The following is a 20,185-nucleotide window of genomic DNA, read 5'->3' on the forward strand; positions in this document are numbered from 1 at the left end:
GCTTGCTCGTGCTACAGAACATTTACAAATCCAAGAAGACTTTTTTAAAGACAATAGTCATTTCTATCTTCAACCCTTTCAAAATTGGGCTATTCTAATACATGCAATGTGAACCTCCACATTCTATGTGGAGCAGTTCTTAATGGTTTAGCAGCACATTAAGACAATATTTTTCCCACAGGCTTCAAGAGGGACCTGGGTGTGACTCTACTCCGTTAAGACATTTTGGGTTTTACCTTTGGGGAGTGAGCCGAGGCTAATGAATAGCTCTCAGTAATTGTGCATTCATATTCATACTCTTGCTTAAGGCAATGACTCACCATGGATTTGATAGGGCCCGCCACCACCCCCCATTTCACTGAATCATGCTGTCAGTGGCTTAATTAGTTTTCCTGAAACTTCCTCACTTTGACAGATTTTTGCGGTAAGCGCCCACGCACACTCAGGGTCTCTGAAGGCTTCTGGTGCCTCGTGACTGGGTGACTGAGAAGCAGCAGGTCAGCCTTAGAGGAAACTCTGTGACTCATGGCATGGGGTCTGAACTTAGGGCTAGTGCTAAAGGAACCCACGCAGAATGGCAGTCTGCTGCTTTCTAACCGACCAACACTGTCCCCAAACAAGCAGATGGAAAGAAGGGCTATGGAGGAAACACAGAAGGGGATCCTCACTGTTACTGCCAGTGGCAGCTGTCTGAAGACTGCCAGGGGTACTGTAGAGGCCTTCCCCTCACCAGCCCCCACCATAGGCTACCAAATTGTTGGCAATTAGTTAGAAGTGGGAGGGAGACAGACCAACATCTTCTACTCCTTCTCTCAGTAATTCTGGATCCTTGAGCACATTAACCTCTTTGGGTGTTTCCTCATAATACAAGTTAGGCCTGCTATGATGGAATATCATAGACTGGGTGGCTTAAATAACAAACATTTATTTCCCACAGTTCTAGAGACTGGGAAGTCCAAGGTCAAGGCACCTGCCGATTCAGTATCTGGTGAGGCCCACCTTCTGGCTTGCCGATAATGGTCTTCTCCTTATATCCACATATGACAGATGGAAGGAGATGGAGAGGAAAAGGAGGGAAGAGAAAAGAGTAGGGGGACTCCCTCTCATCTCTTTCTCTTCTTGTAAGAACACTAGTCCCAATCATGAGGGCTCTATCCTATGCAACCTAATAACCTCCCAAAGGCCTCCATATCATCATATTAAAGATTAGCCTTCAACATATGTATTTGGAGGGGACAAAAACAGTCAGTTCATAGCACTCATCTATAAAGGGAAGCACCCTCCAGCTCTATATTCTATGGGCAGACTAGTGGTAAGCTATGGACATATAATTTTTAGAAATTCTAATCAAACTTTATCTTCTCTTGATTGGTTTTTGTAATCTACAGTTTGTAAAACATGACAAAGTAAATTCTGACCCAAAGCAACAGAATTTTCTAATGGTAGTTAGCTTTAAGTTGTGTTGATGCAAGGGAATGTATGAGATCAGCTTCAGACAATAAATGGATATATGGTTATTCATCAACAAGATGGACATATGGAAATATCATTAGTTGTGTCTCTCATTGAAACCTAACATATTTATTTACTAATATATTGTTTAAAATTATAACTATATAAAAAATATAAATGTAAATAAATAATAAACTAATTTTCTTTAGTTAGCTACCAATGAGTCTCATTTATGTTCCTGAGAAAACCCACACTATCAAAAAGTTATCATGACTATTTCACTACAAGTAACAGAAAGGCAATGTAAACTAAGTTAAACAGAAGGGAATTGTTTCTGCTCTCACATCTGGAAAGGGCATTGAAGGAATCTGTTGAAACCAAAGAAAAGATATGAACATCAGGCCCTGGAAACCTAGGATGCAGGACTCAAATGCTGTAAGGTTCATTCATTCTCTCCCTCCTTGCCCCATTTTAGCTCGTCTCTATTTGGCTTCATTCTGCACACTCTCACCAGGCATCTGAGGAAATCACTACTAATACTCCCAGATTCAAGCCCTTTCTGTGCATCAGTTTTCTTATCTTCAAAATGTGAATAGATATAGCACTGGATTCATGGGCTTGCTTTGAGGTTAAATGAGTTAATATGTGAATGTTCTTGGAACAGTGCCTCATACATAGAAACCACTTCACCCATATAACAATAATGATGATTATTATTATTGCCCATCCACCTTAAAGTGGAAAGAGGACTAGAAGTCAACCAAGTGCAGGACTCTGACTGATCCTATTGACTACCCGCCTTCCTGTGAACCAAAAGAACAGAGGACTATGATTGAGCAGGTGCGGTCACAGGGCCCACCTCCTACAGGCAGGGCTGCGTGAGGTATGTGGGAAATGCTTCCAGCCAGAAGCAAGAACTGCCCTAGTACACTACACACACCAACTAGGGGAAAATGTACTCCACAGCTGTGAGATATTGACAATCCTTGTGCCCTTTCACACTGGATGCTCACACCCTTCCTGTTTTCCAAATGAAGAAGCTGAGTGCAGATCACATAGCTTGTGCAAGAAAGATACTTAATTTCTGATAACTTCACTTTTCTCATTAAAAAAAAATGGGTGTGTTATGAGAACTAAGAAATCTGTGTGTCCAGTAGGATGCCTGCTACTTAGTGGGTCCATGCCCCCATCCGATCCCCCCAGGATCGCACTAGTTAAAAGAAGGAGAAACTTCCATTCAAGACCGTAAAAAAGCCAGGTTAAGACATATCTTTTGTCTATATCAACAAGTCATTAATAAAATGTTAGAGTGTAAAAATCTCTAATCAGGAAGACAGTTGCCTCTAAAGGTATGATACTCCTTCCACTAGGCTGTTCAACCTTCCCTGTCCTTGCCATTTCTCTTCTCAGGAAAACAGTAATTTACCCACATACCCATGACTAAAATTCCAAATTCTGATACTCTGACTCTACTTTTCTGCAATTAGCTACTTGCTTTGTATTGCCTGTTTTCTATTGCTATCACCCTTATCCCATGCCTTTTCTATACCACATTTAGAGAAAACATATTGAGCAGGTTTTCTGTTTGGTTTTGGACTTGCATTTAATTAGGTATTAATCTCACTAACGTATTTCTGACCAGCATGGAGGATTTTGTCTGGTTAATTTCTCCCACAAGAACTAAGCTCCCCATGCCCACCCCAACTCCCACGGCTCAAGGTTTTAAATGATTTATTGATATTGTCTGACTCAGGCAGTGTATTTATTCTAAAACCTTAGGGCCTGAGTGCACAGCTTAGACTGAAGGCCACCGGGACATTTCCATGTGTAGAAAACTGAAGTCTGCCACTAGGCCTGGGGCCTGATCATTTTTCGCATCAAGCCTTTCATACTCACAAGAGATCATTTCTACCTGTCGGTGTGAGCACATTCAGGAGCATGCTCTAGTTCTTTTTGTTCTTTTTCCATCTCCCATGGTGACCCTTAGGACTTTATTCTAAAGCTTCTATTGTTGGCAGTATTTATGGTGCCTTTGGGACAAGTTATCCAGGTGAAGATGGGTTGATTCTCACCCTCATGCAGATGCAACTCAGATTTATATTTCACTTAAGCTGATATTGATCTTCCTGTCTCTGTGTTGGAAGCTTGGTTGGTGGAAATAAAATGTGAAACACAACAGAATGCTCTTCAACTGAATGTAGATAATGTGTAATTCCAGCCTGCCCTCATGGCTCTTCAGATGGCTGTGAAAACAAAGGCTCCCAAAATCACCTGAAACTTAGGTCCTGTAAAAACATCTAGGAAAAGATGAGATGTGTTTTGCTGATTTTCCTTTATCCTGTAAATTGAGTATTTAATAACCTGTCCTTATTAGGCACCTACAATGTTCAAAGTGTATACCTAGTTACTAGGATTGAGGTAGGAAGCTAAAATCCATGCACTCTCCCCTTCAGGGACTTAAAGTACAGTTGATAAGACAAATAAAGATGCCCATGAATAATGTATCCATAAAAATATCACTAGGAATTGTTGATGTTTGCAAGATCTGAGCGACGGCAAAACAGATCCAGGGAGGAAGAAGCAGCTTCTTCATCTTCAGGGACAGCATGATTTCCACACCAAACTCTAAAGGCCACTCTTATTCTACTCTCTGGCCAGATGGTTTTGTGCAGCACAGGTGGCACCTTGATACTAAAGAGCTACTGGACTAAAATCATTCCACAGACACACGAAGAGGCACCATTTCTCTGTTCCTTCAGTCTTACAAAAAGAAATGCCTTTCTAAATCTCCGTCCTTATGTTTAGAAGCCTCTCTTAGCCCACCTACTATTATTGGTACCTGTGTAATGGTTCAAAATGTTCTCCACTGCATCAATCGGGATCTCAACAGGAAGTATATGGCACATTCAAAGCGTATTTGAAGAAAATTTAACGAAGAGGCTATTTATGGAGGTGTGGGCAGAATTAAGAGAATCAATAAGGGATGTTAAAGTACCCAGGAAGTAGGAAGAGCCAGAAACTGTTACCTCTAGGCCTGCAGGGACAACAGAAGAATCTGGGGCATTGAAAGGAAATTCAGCCTTGTCAACCTGCAGTGCCAAGGAGAGGAGCAGGAGAAACAAAGAATCTGAACTCTCTCTTCCCTTTGATCAAACCCTAATGGAAAAGAGCCAGCGAAGAAAAGATTCCAGGTGAGGCGATCTGATAAAGTCAGCCTTCCAGGGTACAGAGCAAGCCAGAGAAGGGCAGAGAATGGATCTGGGGAAAAAACAGCTCATCCCCCACACTCAGATTGATGCTGCTCCTCAACCAATATATAACAATGCCTTCACCAGTAGAATCCTTTCTGGACTAGAGGATCACCTGGCCAGCTTTGGCTTGTCACTCTACGATTATTGATAAACCACTAAGTAAATTTGAAGACTTAAGGAGGATTGTACTTAAGTACTTGAACCAATAGTATATTACCATTAAATTGTAAATAAACATCTCAGGATATATGAAGCAATCCAATCTGCAGGTGGAAACAAAAATGTTAACACATGTAAATAAGTCAGATGCTCTAAATGGTAGTTTTTAAAAGCATAGTTGAAACCTCTTCTTGTTAATTGATTTATCTATCTGTTTATGGATCTGATCATTACTAAGATGCCCATAAGCATCTAGAAAACTGTACAGTTCTCTCTTTGATTCCTATAGGCATATTTCTAATGGAAACCAGTAATAAAATTCTTTTCTCTAAAAAATCCATTGAATTGCTCTGATTTTTCCTTTTGTTCATGCTTGGGGACTTTTTGAGAAATTTTAACTAATAATAAGACAAAGTAAATAAGCCATCCAATTAACAAGTTTCAATGTAGAGCAATTTTTTTGAAAAGCCAGGCTTTTATTTACTCTAACCCTCAAAGTTCTAGAGTACAGAAGTACCTGGAAGAAAGATATAGAGGGAGGTGTGGGCTAAATTCCAAATGCTGTGGAGCGTTTTCCAATCTTATTAATGCATAACAACTAACTAGAATCCAGAAGTGAGTTGCAGAATTGCTATCTAGTCCCACTAGATTCCCAAAACTGTTAAGTCACTCTCTCCTGTCTTTTCACACAAATAATGTGATAGTAATCACTATTATTTATTTAGGGTTTGTTGTGTGCTAAGGGCTATGTTAAGAACTGCATGCATATTAACTAATTTAATCTCATACAACCATTTGAGATAGGTGTTATTACTGACACTATTTTACAGGTGAGAAACATGAGGCATTGAAAAATTAGGTATCGTGCCCAAAGATATAGAGTTGATAAGCTGAAGAACTCAAATTCGAATCTTAAGATTCAGGTTCAAAGACTAGTTTCTTAAATTCTACCCCAACAGTTACCTCCAAATTGCATTTGCATGTAGCTTTGGGACTTTCAAAAATTGAGGAACTATTTATAAATATATTCATCCCCCACCCCATTCCTCAGAAATTTCTAGAAACATTATTGCATGTAAATCTTAAAATAGTCCTGTGGGGTGGGTGTTGTTATCTCTTAGCATAGTCAGGAACCTGAATAACTTAGCAAGTTACCTAGTCAAAAAACAACAGTGTCAGAACTCAAGTCCTGACTTTCTGACCCCAAGTACAATGGTGGCTCTGCTGAACTGCAGTTTCTTCAAGTCACCTTCATCAGGAGCACAAATTCCTGACCCTGTGAAGACAGACTGTTTAGGGTTTCAGTCTGGGCTACATGAATTACCAACTCTGGATCCTCAGCTAGTAATTTGAACTCACTAAACCTCAGTTTTCTTATCTGTAAAATTGAGATTAAACAAACAAACAAAAAAACTTACCCCAGGAAGGTTGCTGTGAACTTTAAATAAGTTGACTTTAAAGCTAGGGTATTATCACTTACAAAAAAAAGTAAGATTTAATATATAAATACATAGAAGGTGTTCAATATCCAGCATTCTTATAAAATGAAAATCAAATAAAGTCACTCTCCCGCTGCAAACTCTCCTTCCCCCATTCCATAAAATGCAAACTCCTCTCTAGTTCCATGAGGCCTTTCATGGCCTCACTTTTGTCCGCTTCTGTCCTCATCCCATTGCTCTCTGGCCCTTACTTACTAAGGTCAGCCACACTGGCCTTCTCGAGGATCTAGCCCTAAGGCCTTTGCACATGCTCTTCTTTTCTATAGAATGCTCTTCCCTCAGATCCTCATCTGGTGAGCTTCTGCCAATTGTATCCCAGCTTGATGGTCACCTGTTGAGAGAACCTCCTGGACAAGTCAACCATTTTCTGCTATATCACCTTACGTATATCACCATACAATATCATCATTTCTTTTCTAGCATATATCCTTACCTGTTTATTTTATTTGTGTTGTTATTGATTGCCTCCCCTCACCAGGATGTTAGTGCCAGCCTTGTTCACTGTTGTATCCCCAGCTCATAGAACAGCATCTGGCATGTAGAAATGGCTCAATCAATATGTGTTGAATTCATGGATGATAAATAGTCTTATCTAATTTACTATCCTTCATGGAGATGTTAATCGTAATTGGTGATTGTGATCTTAGCTTCCTCTAGCAACTTATTGTGGATAAAATATATATTTTAATGCTATATCCATTAGGGTATAGTTATTATTGTAGAGAACATAATGGAATTTCAATGCATTTACACATGTTTGAACAGGATGAAATATATGAGTAGTACTTGCTTCTGTGTAATATGCAATATTGCTCAAAGCGTGATAAGTGGCAGCAGAGATGGATGTCACATTGTTTGTAATAACTTCCATTGTCCCACTTTTAGGCTACCCTCCACAGAAAAAGCCAGTTCATGCAGGGCTCTGTGAAAAGCTCCCCAGGGCAGCAGCCCACCATGTGGAAGGTGTATACAGGCCTTTTTTTAATGGCCTTATGTAGGAAGGGGTAGAGAGCTTGGGCTTTTATATCACCTATCTGTATTGGAAGGCCAGCTTTATCACTTACCAAGTTGCATAAATTTCTGTGTTCCTCAGTTTTCTCATGTGTAAAGTGGGGATAATAATACCAACCATATAGGATTGTCGGTAGGAAAAATGCAAAATTAGTACATAGAATACACTTACAAAACTGTAAGTGCTCAATAAACCCAGTAGCTACTTTTATGTATCCTCCATGAGAGCAGGATGGGGCTGGGTTCCTGTTTCCTCTTAGGGAGAGCATATATAAGCAATAAAAAATAGCATGTGATAACTCCAAACTTTCATTATTTAGTTTTATTGTTAAAAGTGAATCAGGGCTAATTTCAGTGTTTTCCACTGTTAGGTCAGTTTTCCCTTCTTCAGATATTAGAGAAGAACCGTATTCATACGTAGTAAATGACTCCAAAGAGCAAGGTGGTATGAGAAGCAGTAGTGACAAGACACCCATTTCTAGCATGGGAAATGTCTTATACTTTTTCCAGTAGCTTCACGTCTCTGAACTTCAAAAGTGCTCATAGAAAGCAAGACAATGTCCTGCTGTACCCTCTTCCCCTGGGTCCTAGAATTCAATTAAAATCAGGTTCTATCTTGCCTAATCCAAGGTGTTTTAGATGAAGGGAACCTGGAATACAGGGACTATATCTGTAAAAGTGTGACTGTATTGTATCCAGCAAGGTTCTATGCAAATAGAGGTGCTAGGAAACGTCCATTTGATGGTGAAAGAAAATCAGATAGGTAGACAGTTAAATAAATAGCTACATAGAGCTTTTCAGCACATTATGCCTTCATAGCTGGAGCCTGCAGGGCTACTCATGAAATAAAACAATCTTGTAATCATGTAATTTCAAATTCATTGCATTGTCTCTTTTGTCAAAATTCTTTAACCACGATTCCGGCAAAGAAGATTTTGGCATATTGCTATTCAAACATATTCAAAACCTATGACAAGCGCTACCCTTTAAGAAGGCATTAGCGTGACTGCCATGGGAAAATATACTCCAAGGTTGTAGATGAATTGATATGATTTCCTTGATTGTATCTTTTTATTTATGAGGCATAATTTATGAGCACTGGAAAGCAAACTGCAATGAGTGATGACTAACAACAGCCAAAGTCATAAATCAGGAGCAGTGAAAGAAGTAGTGATTTTGATCGAACCTATTGAATTAGCTGTTGGCCTTAGCCAATACAGGTATTGGAAAGACCTTTTTAATATCTATTTGTCCCCTCATGGGAATGTGATAACAATCTCATTACATGCCCCTAGGAAACAAATAATTTAATTGTTTGCCCGTTAACATACAACCTGTTTACTCTACTTATTAATTACTGGCATAGCTGTTCATGCTAGATTTTTTGTTTATTTCTGATGTGAATTGTTACAAAATTATGTTCACATTCCTTAATTTTTATAAACAATTATGTCTCCTTAGAGCTTCTTGACATAAATTTGTCCTCAGAATTGTTGAAATGCTTTTTTTAATCAAACATTGTCATTATTCCACAAGGAAGTATGTTACTGTTTCACAGAAGTTGCAGAGAGCTCAGATATTCTTCCCTCTCTTAATCCTCTGAGAGTTAACAGTTTTACTAGTACAGCTCTTATCATAAGCAGCCTGGATAAAGAGCAAACTCTCAAATTGCTCCAAGCACAAAGACAGTCATCATCACTTACATTAGGAGTTAACAGATTAGAGATCTTTTGGAAAAGACTAGTCGACTGAATTTGGTTACTCCTGTATTCTATTTTTATAAGGAAAATAATAGCAAATGTAAGACCAAATAAACATCAGCTTGGTGCTGACCCGTATACAAAGCATCCAGGAACCATATATTATGAAGCATGTTCCCTGGATTTGAACAAGTCTTGTAGCATTTCCTTGGCCAAAAGAATCATAAAATATTTTCACAATTTAGGGGTTTTCTTATGATACCATAAAGGAAAAATGCATCAGGAACCCCCTTGAAATTTGTATTAATAATTTAGCTTTGCTCTAAGACAATACTTGGAAAACATCAGTCCCAAGGAAGGTTATTTCAGAAAGATATGCAACATTGAGCGAGACAAAGCATTAAGGTGAAAACTACTTTGTTTAGCCAATATAGGTATTGGAAAGACCTTTTTAATATCTATTTGTCCCCTTCATAGGAATGTGATAACAATCTTAACAACAAGTTAAGTGTGGAAATTGTGCTAAAGAATAACTAGCACAGCCCGGGCACGGTGGTTCACGCCTATAATCCCAGCACTTTGGGAGGCTGAGGTGGGCAGATCACGAGGTCAGGAGTTCAAGACCAGCCTGGCCAACGTGGTGAAACCCCACCTCTACTAAACTACAAAAAATTAGCCAGGCATGGTGGCAGGTGCCTGTAGTCCCAGCTACTCAGGAGGCTGAGGCAGGGGAATCACTTGAACCCAGGAGGTGGAGGTTGCAGTGAGTCGAGATCGCTCCACTACACTCCAGCCTTGGCGACAGCAAGACTCTTATCTCAGAAAAAAAAAAAAAAAAAAAAAAAAAAAAGAGAGAGAGAAAAGAATAACTAGCACCGTAACAGAAGCATCTAAAGGGGCCACCACTCTGGGAGATTTCTGATACATTTCCCCTTCTCCCATACTCTGTAGACTGGTGATCCCTTCTCTCTCCCATTCACAAAAATCATTACAATGCTTCTGTTCACAAATGTTTGCTTTCCTCCTAGAATAAAATTAGAAGGAAAAATGTTGGGTTGAGAGAAATTGGGAGCATTTAGAATAATATTCCTCTGCAATAAAACAAAAATAGACTCAGCAATTTCTAGAAATATCAAGGTTTCAAGAAATTACACCTTAAGTGAAAATTAGGAGGCAAGAAGTGGTTCTACAAAGTCGGTAAACTCTAGCTCTGTTTGGAACTGTGAAAAAACACAGTAATTAATTCTGTGATGATTATTGAATTGTAACATATTCCAAGATACATTTATTGTGTTTATTTGAATGACTGAAGGTAATGACAAAGGTAATGCAAAGTATCACTCTAAAGAGACATAACATAAATTGAAATTGAAAATGTACAGTGCCTATATTCTGTACTTGGTTCTACAAAGAATAGACCTTTGTGTTTTTCAAATAATATTGGGTGTAAAAATCACTTGGAAATATGTTGAAAGGGCAAATTCCAAGGTCCTGTCACCAGAAATTCTGATACAGGTACCCAAAATCACTTTGATGATCATGGCTAAGGAATATATTTTGACAAAGACTTCTCTCAAAGAGGCAATTTTCAAGAGAGAACAAATGATTAAATTCATTGTTTTCACAGCAACGTGATTATGGCAGCTTAGTGGCAGATGTTGACACTCTGTGTAATTAAAAATTTTTAAGGCAAAATACAGTAATTAGTCCTTTGGGGTAGGAAAGAGTAAATAAAATAACAATTTCATTTTTTTTAATGAACAACAAGCATAAATATGGTAATAGTCTCTAGTTGGATTTAAAAATATATTACATTGAAAACAGAAATTCCATTGAAAATGGACATATTAATCTACCATTTTTCTAGTTAATTAAAGAATTTGTGGCTAAACAATTATAGTTTTTATGCTTTTAAAAGTAATCTACGTTTTCTATGACATTTTACATTGTAACTTTTTTCATGGTTACAACAGAAGCCTTAGAGAAATAAAACAACCAAGTCAGTCAGTCCTAACTTTTCATTATTAACAGCTGGGGAAGTTTCTGACTTTACAGTGATAACTGTGTGTGCATCCACTCATTCACATGTGAAAGTGTTCACCAAACCCAAATAATAATGCATTTCAGCAGAAACTTTAATCATCTTTAATCTTTTATTATAAAAGAATAAATATGTTCAGTCTATGAGAACACATGGACAGAGGGAGGGGAACATCACACACCAGGGCCGTTGTGGGTGGAGGGCCGGGGGAGGGATAGCATTAGGAGAAATACCTAATGTAAATGACGAGTTGATGGGTGCAGCACACCAACATGGCACATGCATACCTGTGTAACAAACCTGCACGCTGTTCACATGTACACTAGAACTTAAAGTATAATAATAACAAAGAATAAATATGTTCAGTCTAAACACTGTAGGAATAAAGATAATCTTGAATAAATCAAAGATGAAGAACATCTTGGCTTTTTTTTCTCTTGGCCATGGAATTTATAAGCCTTACTTGCTTTTCTTCCCCAATAATAACTCTTTCATGTTTCTAGGAGCTCACACACTAAAGAAAGAGAATACACAGCTGTGTGATCACAAGATATTTTATTTATTGATTTTTACGGGTTCATTACAACTAAAAGATCGGGACATATTGCTAAAAAATTTTCCATGCAGGATCTCTGCTGCTTCTTTCTCCGCCTTATAAAGACAGACTCAAATCTTGGGGCACTGCTTCTGAGTGGGAATCATAAACACTATCTGTTAGTATTTTTACCCTGGACCCTGAACTACACTTCAATACTTTTATCTCTTGCTTAGCCGGACATAGACACAAATCCACAGTGATATTTTAGACAAAGAACGTTTTTGCCTCAGCAGAGATAGAGACAAAGAGAGACAGAAGGAGGCAGAGAAAATAATATTATTCACAGGTTCTTTTTTCCTTTTCTCCTAGTGGTTTGATATAACAGAGACACTGCCTCGTGGTACAAGTTTTGTGAAATTCATAATGCTTCATTATCTCAGTCAGCTTTCTCTTCTTTCTAACTGTTTTCATTTTCACAGTTGCTCATGTAAATAGGTTGATCCTGCTTTGCATAAGCATGTTGATTTATATGAATGCTATTTTGATCTCTAATTGATTGAATAGTAAAAAGAAAGTCTAGGAAAAAGAGTAATGTATTATGAAGGACTCCTGCCAAAGACAAAATAGCCTACGTACCTTCCCTATTAGTGATGGGGAATTTTGAGTTGCCTGGTTTTAAAAGGGAATATTTCCAAGAAATACAGCAAAATACTATAATACTGAGGCCCAAGTGTTTTTAAAATCCAGGGATTAAATCCCATTTTGGAAATAGAACTCCACCTAGTAGAAGTTCACGTAACACAAGAAGGCTGAGATTTAGTATGATCTACAACACTACCATTAAAAAGCCTTAATAGTATTTATGATTCTATATCTACATTGAAAATGAAAGAAAAGTTAATGTTCATAAGCCAGAGCCAGAACTGTGCTGAGCACTTTCTAGGAATTATGCTTATTTCATCTCATTTTCTTTCAACACCCTATGCCTGTACTACTTCCATCTCCTATTGGTGCACAGTAATTAATTGGCAAGTTGTTGAAGTTTTCTTTTATTATACCTAGTTGCATTTTCTTCCTCATTTTCTTCCCCATCCATTGTAACCTGACTTTAAATTCTGCCTGCCCTTAAATCACCAATCAAAGTTCTGCTCTTGGCAAAAAAACGTCATATCAATATTTGTACCTTACTTTGTATTCCTTTTTCAAGAATATTTTTTCAAATCTTGTCATTCATTATGCAATAATAGGTGTCCCCCACACCACTTCCCCAGAAAGGTATTTGCAGTAAAAGTGGTTGTTCTGGGGCAGAGTGGGGAGACAGGGACCCTCCTCACCAGCCCTGAAATCTGACTTCTTCGTGAATAACCTCCACCTCCCCTCCCCACTGTAAGTCTGACCTCACCCATTTCTGAGGGGACTCAGAGCAGCTGCAGTTGTATTCTGATGGACTCTAACTTCCATGAAATCTGGCTCTCCCATTGCTAGCTCCTTACTTCCCTATACTTACCAAAATAAACCCCCCTCACCTAAGACAACTTGTACATGTCTAGCCATCCTTGCAAGCTAAGACACCTTACCTAATCTAGAATTGAAGGTATTCGTCTATGGACAAGACGTTAAGTTTTCACGATTCTGAGTATTTTATTTATGCATACGGATGGCATACAGAATCAAAAACCCCGCTCATTGAAACAGGCACTGGAGAGCAGAATTTCAGTGCTTGTAACTTTTGTCACCTTGAACAAGATAGTGAAATTTTCTGAGCCTCAATTTCTTCACCTTTAAAAGGGGACTAGTAATACATTCTCCACTCACCTTACAAGGTTGCCATTGTAAGGACTAAATAAGCTGACATAAGTTAAAGTGCTTTGTAAAATGTAGAGTTTATACAAATGTGAGTGATTATTATGCAAATGATGAGAGGATGTATCCAAGCTCTAAAAAGAGCAGGTGTGTCTATGTAAGTAGGTTAGTTGTCTCTTTTTAAAAATGAGGCTCCTGGCAATCCTATCAGCAAGGGGCTGGAGATTTGCATTTGACAGCAACCTGAAAACAATTCAACATCAGAAAATTTACTTTCACAAAGGAATCTGGAAAAAAAGAAAAGTATGAAAACTACTGATAGGATTTGACCTAACTACTAAAAATCTCTCTAATGTTTCTTCTCTTGAAGATATTATTGATGCAAAAGCAAAGTAAACAAAAATGAAACTAAACTCTCACTGCAAAGTATTCTGACAGTTTTTTTTCCCCCACAAATATCTCCTATTTTGAACATTCTGCATGGTTTTTTTTTTTTTTTAAATACTGAATGCCTGGAATGTGTGTACTGTAGAATCAAACAAGTTTTTCAGACTTGTCTTTAAAAGCTCAGGGGCAAATTTTTAGAAAATACATAGTGTAGAAGAAATGCAATGAGAAAAATTGTCCTGAAGTTAGACTTTCACCTGAAAGCTTACTAAGGAATACTACTACTCCTAAACACGCAGACAGTCTTCTTGTATTGCCATTTAGATCTATCATTCTGATTGATCACTGTGTAGTTGGCTATTATTGGGCCTAATTTAACCCTATACATTCACACATCCATCTACTCTGTCTATTGTACCTGACATTCTACAAATTACTTACTCATGCAAATGACGACCTAAGGCAACCTTTTAGGATATTCGTGTTTAATTATACAAATGGTTCTTGATAAATAAGATTATACATCGTTCCATATGTTTATTCCCTCCTTGATGAAAGGAAATTTAATTTTCATGCAGATTTGGTGGGGATGATGTTTAAGAATTGCTGAGTTTTATGTAGTCTGCAGATTCATCCAGTTTGCAGAAGCTGACAAAATCACTCCACTTCCCGCACAGAGATGAGCAGTTTTTTCATTAGGCTTAAATCAACCGGCTGCATTCCGAAATCCTAAATGGCCCCCTTTGTGTTCACATGGTCAAAGGTAAAAGGCAAGAAATAAAAATAATAAAGGAAGAGCCTGCTCTCCTGTGTGATTACAAAGTTGCAAGATCAAAGTTTATCTCTTCCTGTTGTGTTTAGTTGCTTTTGGTTGCCAATGTCTTTTTTTTTTTCTCTTCTTTTCTTTTCTTTTCTTTTTTTTCCCCCCACCCAGCCTGAGGGTATCTTGCTTTTGACAGTCTTGTTGATTTCTCTTTGGAGGTCTGGGCAGTGAATTCTGCAGGAAAGGCCCCCAGTAGCTGGACGTGGTGCAGAACCGGGCCAGCCCCACCAGAAGGTGTCAGAGCCCCTACGTTCCATGCAGTCTCTTCTACCCAAGCAGTGGTCAACATCAGTGCCCCCAAGAAGCCCAACGGGATCGTCAGTCTCTACAGGCTGTTCTCCAGCAGCGCTCATGGGGCTGAGACAGTGGTGAGCAACAGAGCTAAAAACCCAGGACTGGTTGACTTTTAAAAATCATTACCATGGAGCCCTTGTGTTTACGTTTTTATTTTTCTCTCCATCTTTCTTATCCTTCTATTCTGAATTGCCCTATGGTGAACTTAGTAGCACAAAGATCCCTCAGAGAAGAAAAAGTGAACCCTGAGGAAACATACAGAAAGTATGTAAACTCTTAGGGAGAGAGATGCTAAAGGTGGTATTAAAGACTCCACAAACCTAAGAAACCAAGACTTTAGAAACAATCAAACTAATTTAATTGAATTAGAAAATAGATCAACCACTTAACAGAGTGGTGGCACATAGTAAGAAGTCGGCAAATTGTAATTATTGGTGGTGTAAATGTTAGTATGAAAAAGACAAAATAGAGCAAAGATTATCCTTGGAATCTCTATTTTGACATGCACAAATCTCTAATAACACATGGAAAACTCTCATTCCTCTGGTGAATTCAAGAAAGTTCTAACCCTTTAGAAGAGAGAGCAGAGCAGCTCCATCAGCACAGCCCTAACTCCACTGTTTGTTCATTAACACGTCTGAGGCACATTGGGAGACAGGAGAGATTGCTCAGGGAACTAGTCTTTCACATTGTGCGTTAGCCAAGCCACTTCCTGGAGGCGATGTTAAGAATCCACTAGACCAGTTCCTGCATTATTTAAATGAAGAGACCAGCAGCCAGCAGGATGAAGACCCTTGTCTCTGTGGTATAGCTTGTGTCACTCTCAAGTTTCTCATGAATAAGTGGAGATTATAATACTTTGTTCACACAAACATTGTATAGAGATTGCGCAGGTCCTGGTATTACACTATAAATTATTTAGATCAATTTAGGGAACAATTTGGGCAAGAGTGGAGAATTCCTCTGATACCAGAGTGTCAGGTATTGAAACATAATTTCAACAGATAACTTGCATACAGGGAGGCTTGGATTGAATGTTAAAGGAATATTAGCATATTTTCTATAGGGCTTTGGATTCAATAAATATAGATGATGTAAATACAATCAACCCTTGATTATCCATGCTTATAAAATGATAATAAACTAAAATAATTTATATTTGGAGTGCATTGTATGCATTTTTTAACAGCTCTTCTTAATCATACATTCTTTTTGTCAACATGAAAATTAATTTCCAGTTTCTGAACTCTTGTTCCAAAGAGTACTTATTAAAACCACAATGAGGTTAAAAATTTGCTGAAAATAAACCAAAAAGTTTATAATCCTACAAAGATGATTGAGAGAAGACTATGATATTTTGTACAAACCAACACCCTCAGAGGAAGAGATTTTCAGGTTCTCCAATACTTATACCTGATTTTAATGTAGATATGAAAGGATTTTTTGACTGAGGAATTGCATGCAAGTAACCATTTGCAGAATATGGACCTTGGTGAATGCTGCTAGACATATAATAGAAAAACAGATTTTGTTCTTTGAAAAGACTTTGATCAACACTTTGTGTGTTCTATGCCATTTTCTAATACCATTCTAAGGTGATAGATAATCGATAATATTATGCCTTGTGATTTCCATCCTGCTACCTCAAACTTCTATTTAACGGTTACATTATCAAATTTTTCACCTATTTGTCATACCTCTCTAACGGGGTTGGTAATTTTTTGAGGATAAATGCCATGTTAAATGCCATGTTTCGTCTCCCAGAGTGCCTGGCGTGGTACCGCATTCATAGGAGGTGGGATCCGATAACATTCATCAAACACCTCTAATGTTTGACACTGCCTCATCTAGCCTCTTTCCTCCCACAGCTATCTGAAGGCATGGCCACCCAGCAGACTCTCCATGGCCTTCAAGCCTTCACTAACTACTCTATTGGAGTTGAGGCCTGCACCTGCTTCAATTGTTGCAGCAAAGGACCGACAGCTGAACTGAGAACCCATCCTGCTCCACCGTCAGGACTGTCCTCTCCACATATCGAGACGCTGGCCTCAAGGACGGCCTCCTTCCAGTGGAGTCCCCCCATGTTCCCCAATGGTGTCATTCACAGGTAGTGGGTCAGGCGGAAGGATGAATAAACTAACAAGGCATGTGTACAGACTGATGAACTCATGGTATAGCCTACTCCGCCCCTAGGCTACAAACTCGTATAGCTACCCAGCACTCCCCAGGGAGGACTTGCTCATTGAATAGATATCTATAGCAAAGTAGACAAATAAATTGATTTGAGTGGTAATGTTACCTGCGATATATTTAAATCATAAAAGCAGCTAATGATAGAAAGGAGAACAACAAAATAAGCTTTACATTAAAAAGACAATGCAATGTGTTTGTATTCAATATCCTCCTCCTAATAGTTTTCTGGAAGCATTCCTTCTACAAGCCTTCACTGGAACATAAGACACCTCCACAGTTAGATCAGAATTGCCCGGATCTAATTTAAAATATTGTCATAAACCACTGTTTGAAAGAAAAAAGAAGACACTTGACTCAAATCATTTAGAAAAAAAAAGTCTTTGTTCTAAAAAGAGAAGAACCATTCATGTCTCTTCTCTTAAAAGAGGGAAATGTCTTATCTCTACCAACAAGGATCGCTAGTTGCTGGGTAAACAGCAATGTGCGTGTAGATGGTGACTTCTCTTATCATTTCTCTAGTTACATCTGCTGCTCGTTTCCAACAACATTACATAAAGTGTTTCTGAGAGCAGTTTTCTGCAAATGGAAGTTTTAAAGAGCCTGTAGTCTATGAAAACAAAATGTCTCCTCACAAAATAGAACCAGTTTTAAAAGAGAGAGTTAAACTAATTCCATTACCCATCTTCACTCTATGTATCCATTCTCATTTTAGCTATGAACTCCAACTCCACGTGGCTTGCCCTCCTGACTCAGCCCTCCCCTGTACTCCCAGCCAAATAGAGACAAAGTACATGGGGCTGGGACAGAAAGCCAGCCTTGGAGGTCTCCAGCCCTACACCACGTACAAACTGAGAGTGGTGGCACACAACGAGGTGGGCAGCACAGCTTCCGAGTGGATCAACTTCACCACCCAAAAAGAATGTGAGTACAAGTGGCTGCTACCACAAGCCAGAGAGATTGGAAGGCATTCAGGAGAAGCTTGTCCTGAAAATCGGGGACGCCACTTTTTAAAACAGATTGAGTGGGCTCAATAACACTGAATGTTACTGAAGCATTGATGAGGATGACTACTGAGGAAAAATGTCTACTGGATTTAATAATATGGAAGTCAAGGGCAGATTTAGGAAGGATTTTCATGTGGGGATAGGGTAAAAACAAATTTAGGGGAGTTGAATGATCAATGGGAAGAAAGAAAGTGAGCAAACACTGATAGATCATTTTTATAAACAGTTTTGCTACTCCTTTTCTTTGTAAATTACATGGCATAGTCTCTAGCATGTCCAGAAAGCATTGAGACATAGCACTATTAGGGAAAGCAAAAGGGCAACTGAGTGAAGAAAAGCACAATCAACTAATCAACTGGGGGCTTCCTTACATTTTTATATAATACAGTCATGCATCACTTAACGATGGAAATATGTTCTGAGAAATGCATCGTTAGGTGAGTGTCATGAAAATATCAGAGTGTACTTGCACAGACCTACATGTTATAGCCTACTCCGCCCCTAGGCTACAAACCTGTATAGGCATGTGGCTGTGCTGATTACTGCAGGCAATTGTAACGCAATGGTTATTTGTGTAGCTAAACATAGAAAAGGTACAGAAAAAAATCTGATATAAAAGACAAGAGGGACAGGCGCAGTGGCTCACGCCTGTAATCCCAGCACTTTGGGAGGCCAATGCGGATGAATCACCTGAGGCCAGGAGTTCGAGACCAGTCTGACCAACATGGTGAAACCCCATCTCTATTAAAAATACCAAAATTAGCCAGGCATGGTGACACACACCTGTAATCCCAGCTACTCAGGAGGCTGAAGCAGGAGAATCACTTTAACCCAGGAGGCAGAGGTTGCAGTGAGCCGAGATCACGCCACTGCACTCCAGCCTGGGCAACAGAGCAAGACTCCATCTCAAAAAAATAAAATAAAATAAGAGGTGGTACAGGGCAGCTCCATTATAATCTTACGGAACCACCATCATTTCTGCAGTCTTGATCAAAGCGTCATTCTGAGATATATGACTATAACTTAGATCTTATAAGGTATATGCTTTTATTGTTTAATAATGGCAAACACAAAAAGGATTAAGAATAAAAAAGTACTTATCAGAACCACTACATAATTTATGGAGTCCAGGGGAAAATGAAAATATGGAATCCTTTGCTGAAAAATCATGAAGAATTCCAAGACAGCAGCAGTAGAGCATCAGGCTAAGCCCAGGACTCTTCTGCGTCACAGGCCTGTGCAGCCGCACAGTTCACATGCCAAGAAAGCTGGTCCTGCGTATTATCCCCCGACCCAGAGGCAACCATTACTAATATTTGGCATAATCAGTTCCTTTAATCTCCTTTCTATGCATAATTTTTACTATGTGGCTGAGATACTATAACTAAAATTTCATAATCGGCTTTTTGTTTGACATTATTTTATTTGCATTTCCCATGGCATTAAAAAAACTCTTTAGCCACCAATTTTAATGGCTATACAATATTCCATATATAAATTAATTGGGGCATTTGGGTTCTTTTTTAATTTCCCTTTAATAAATATGATGAAAAAAATCTTTGTGAACAGATCTTTGAATGACTGGTTATCTTCTTAAATTAAATTTTGACAAATATAATTTACTATTAATACATCAAATATTTTAATATTTTAAGGCTTTGAATACTAATTTCCTGTTTCTTTCCAGAAAGATTATGTCAGATTATAATCTTACCTAACATACTCTATCTGGCATTGAATATTATGCCAATTTTAAAAGCAAGAATTATGCATTCATAAAAGACCAATGTCTCACACAAGGACCTTAATGTGTCTGAGCAACAACATGGCAGGATGTTAGTAACAGATCACGTTTACAGAGGACTTGTTTGTTCCTGGTAGAATTTTAGCATTTTACAAATACTTATTACAACGGGCCTATGAAATAAGTACTATTATTATCCAAATTTACAGATGAGAAAACTGAGGCAGGACTATGAACTGTGCACTGCAATTCCAGGATACCATTCATATAGACTGTGATCTGAACT

General features: G+C 38.5%; 1 protein-coding gene across 1 annotated transcript in view; it reads left to right on the plus strand.

Annotated features, from left to right (window-relative positions):
• USH2A (usherin) overlaps positions 1-20,185 on the plus strand; it is an 801,896-nt gene that overhangs the window by 762,528 nt on the left and 19,183 nt on the right. Inside the window, exons 64-66 of the mRNA XM_050780502.1 lie at positions 14,823-15,032; positions 16,827-17,065; positions 17,864-18,072. Of these exons, the coding sequence (XP_050636459.1) occupies positions 14,823-15,032; positions 16,827-17,065; positions 17,864-18,072 (658 nt within the window). The remainder of the gene's footprint in view (positions 1-14,822; positions 15,033-16,826; positions 17,066-17,863; positions 18,073-20,185) is intronic.

This window comes from Macaca thibetana, chromosome 1, assembly GCF_024542745.1.
Source record: "Macaca thibetana thibetana isolate TM-01 chromosome 1, ASM2454274v1, whole genome shotgun sequence".
Classification (NCBI taxonomy): domain Eukaryota; kingdom Metazoa; phylum Chordata; class Mammalia; order Primates; family Cercopithecidae; genus Macaca; species Macaca thibetana.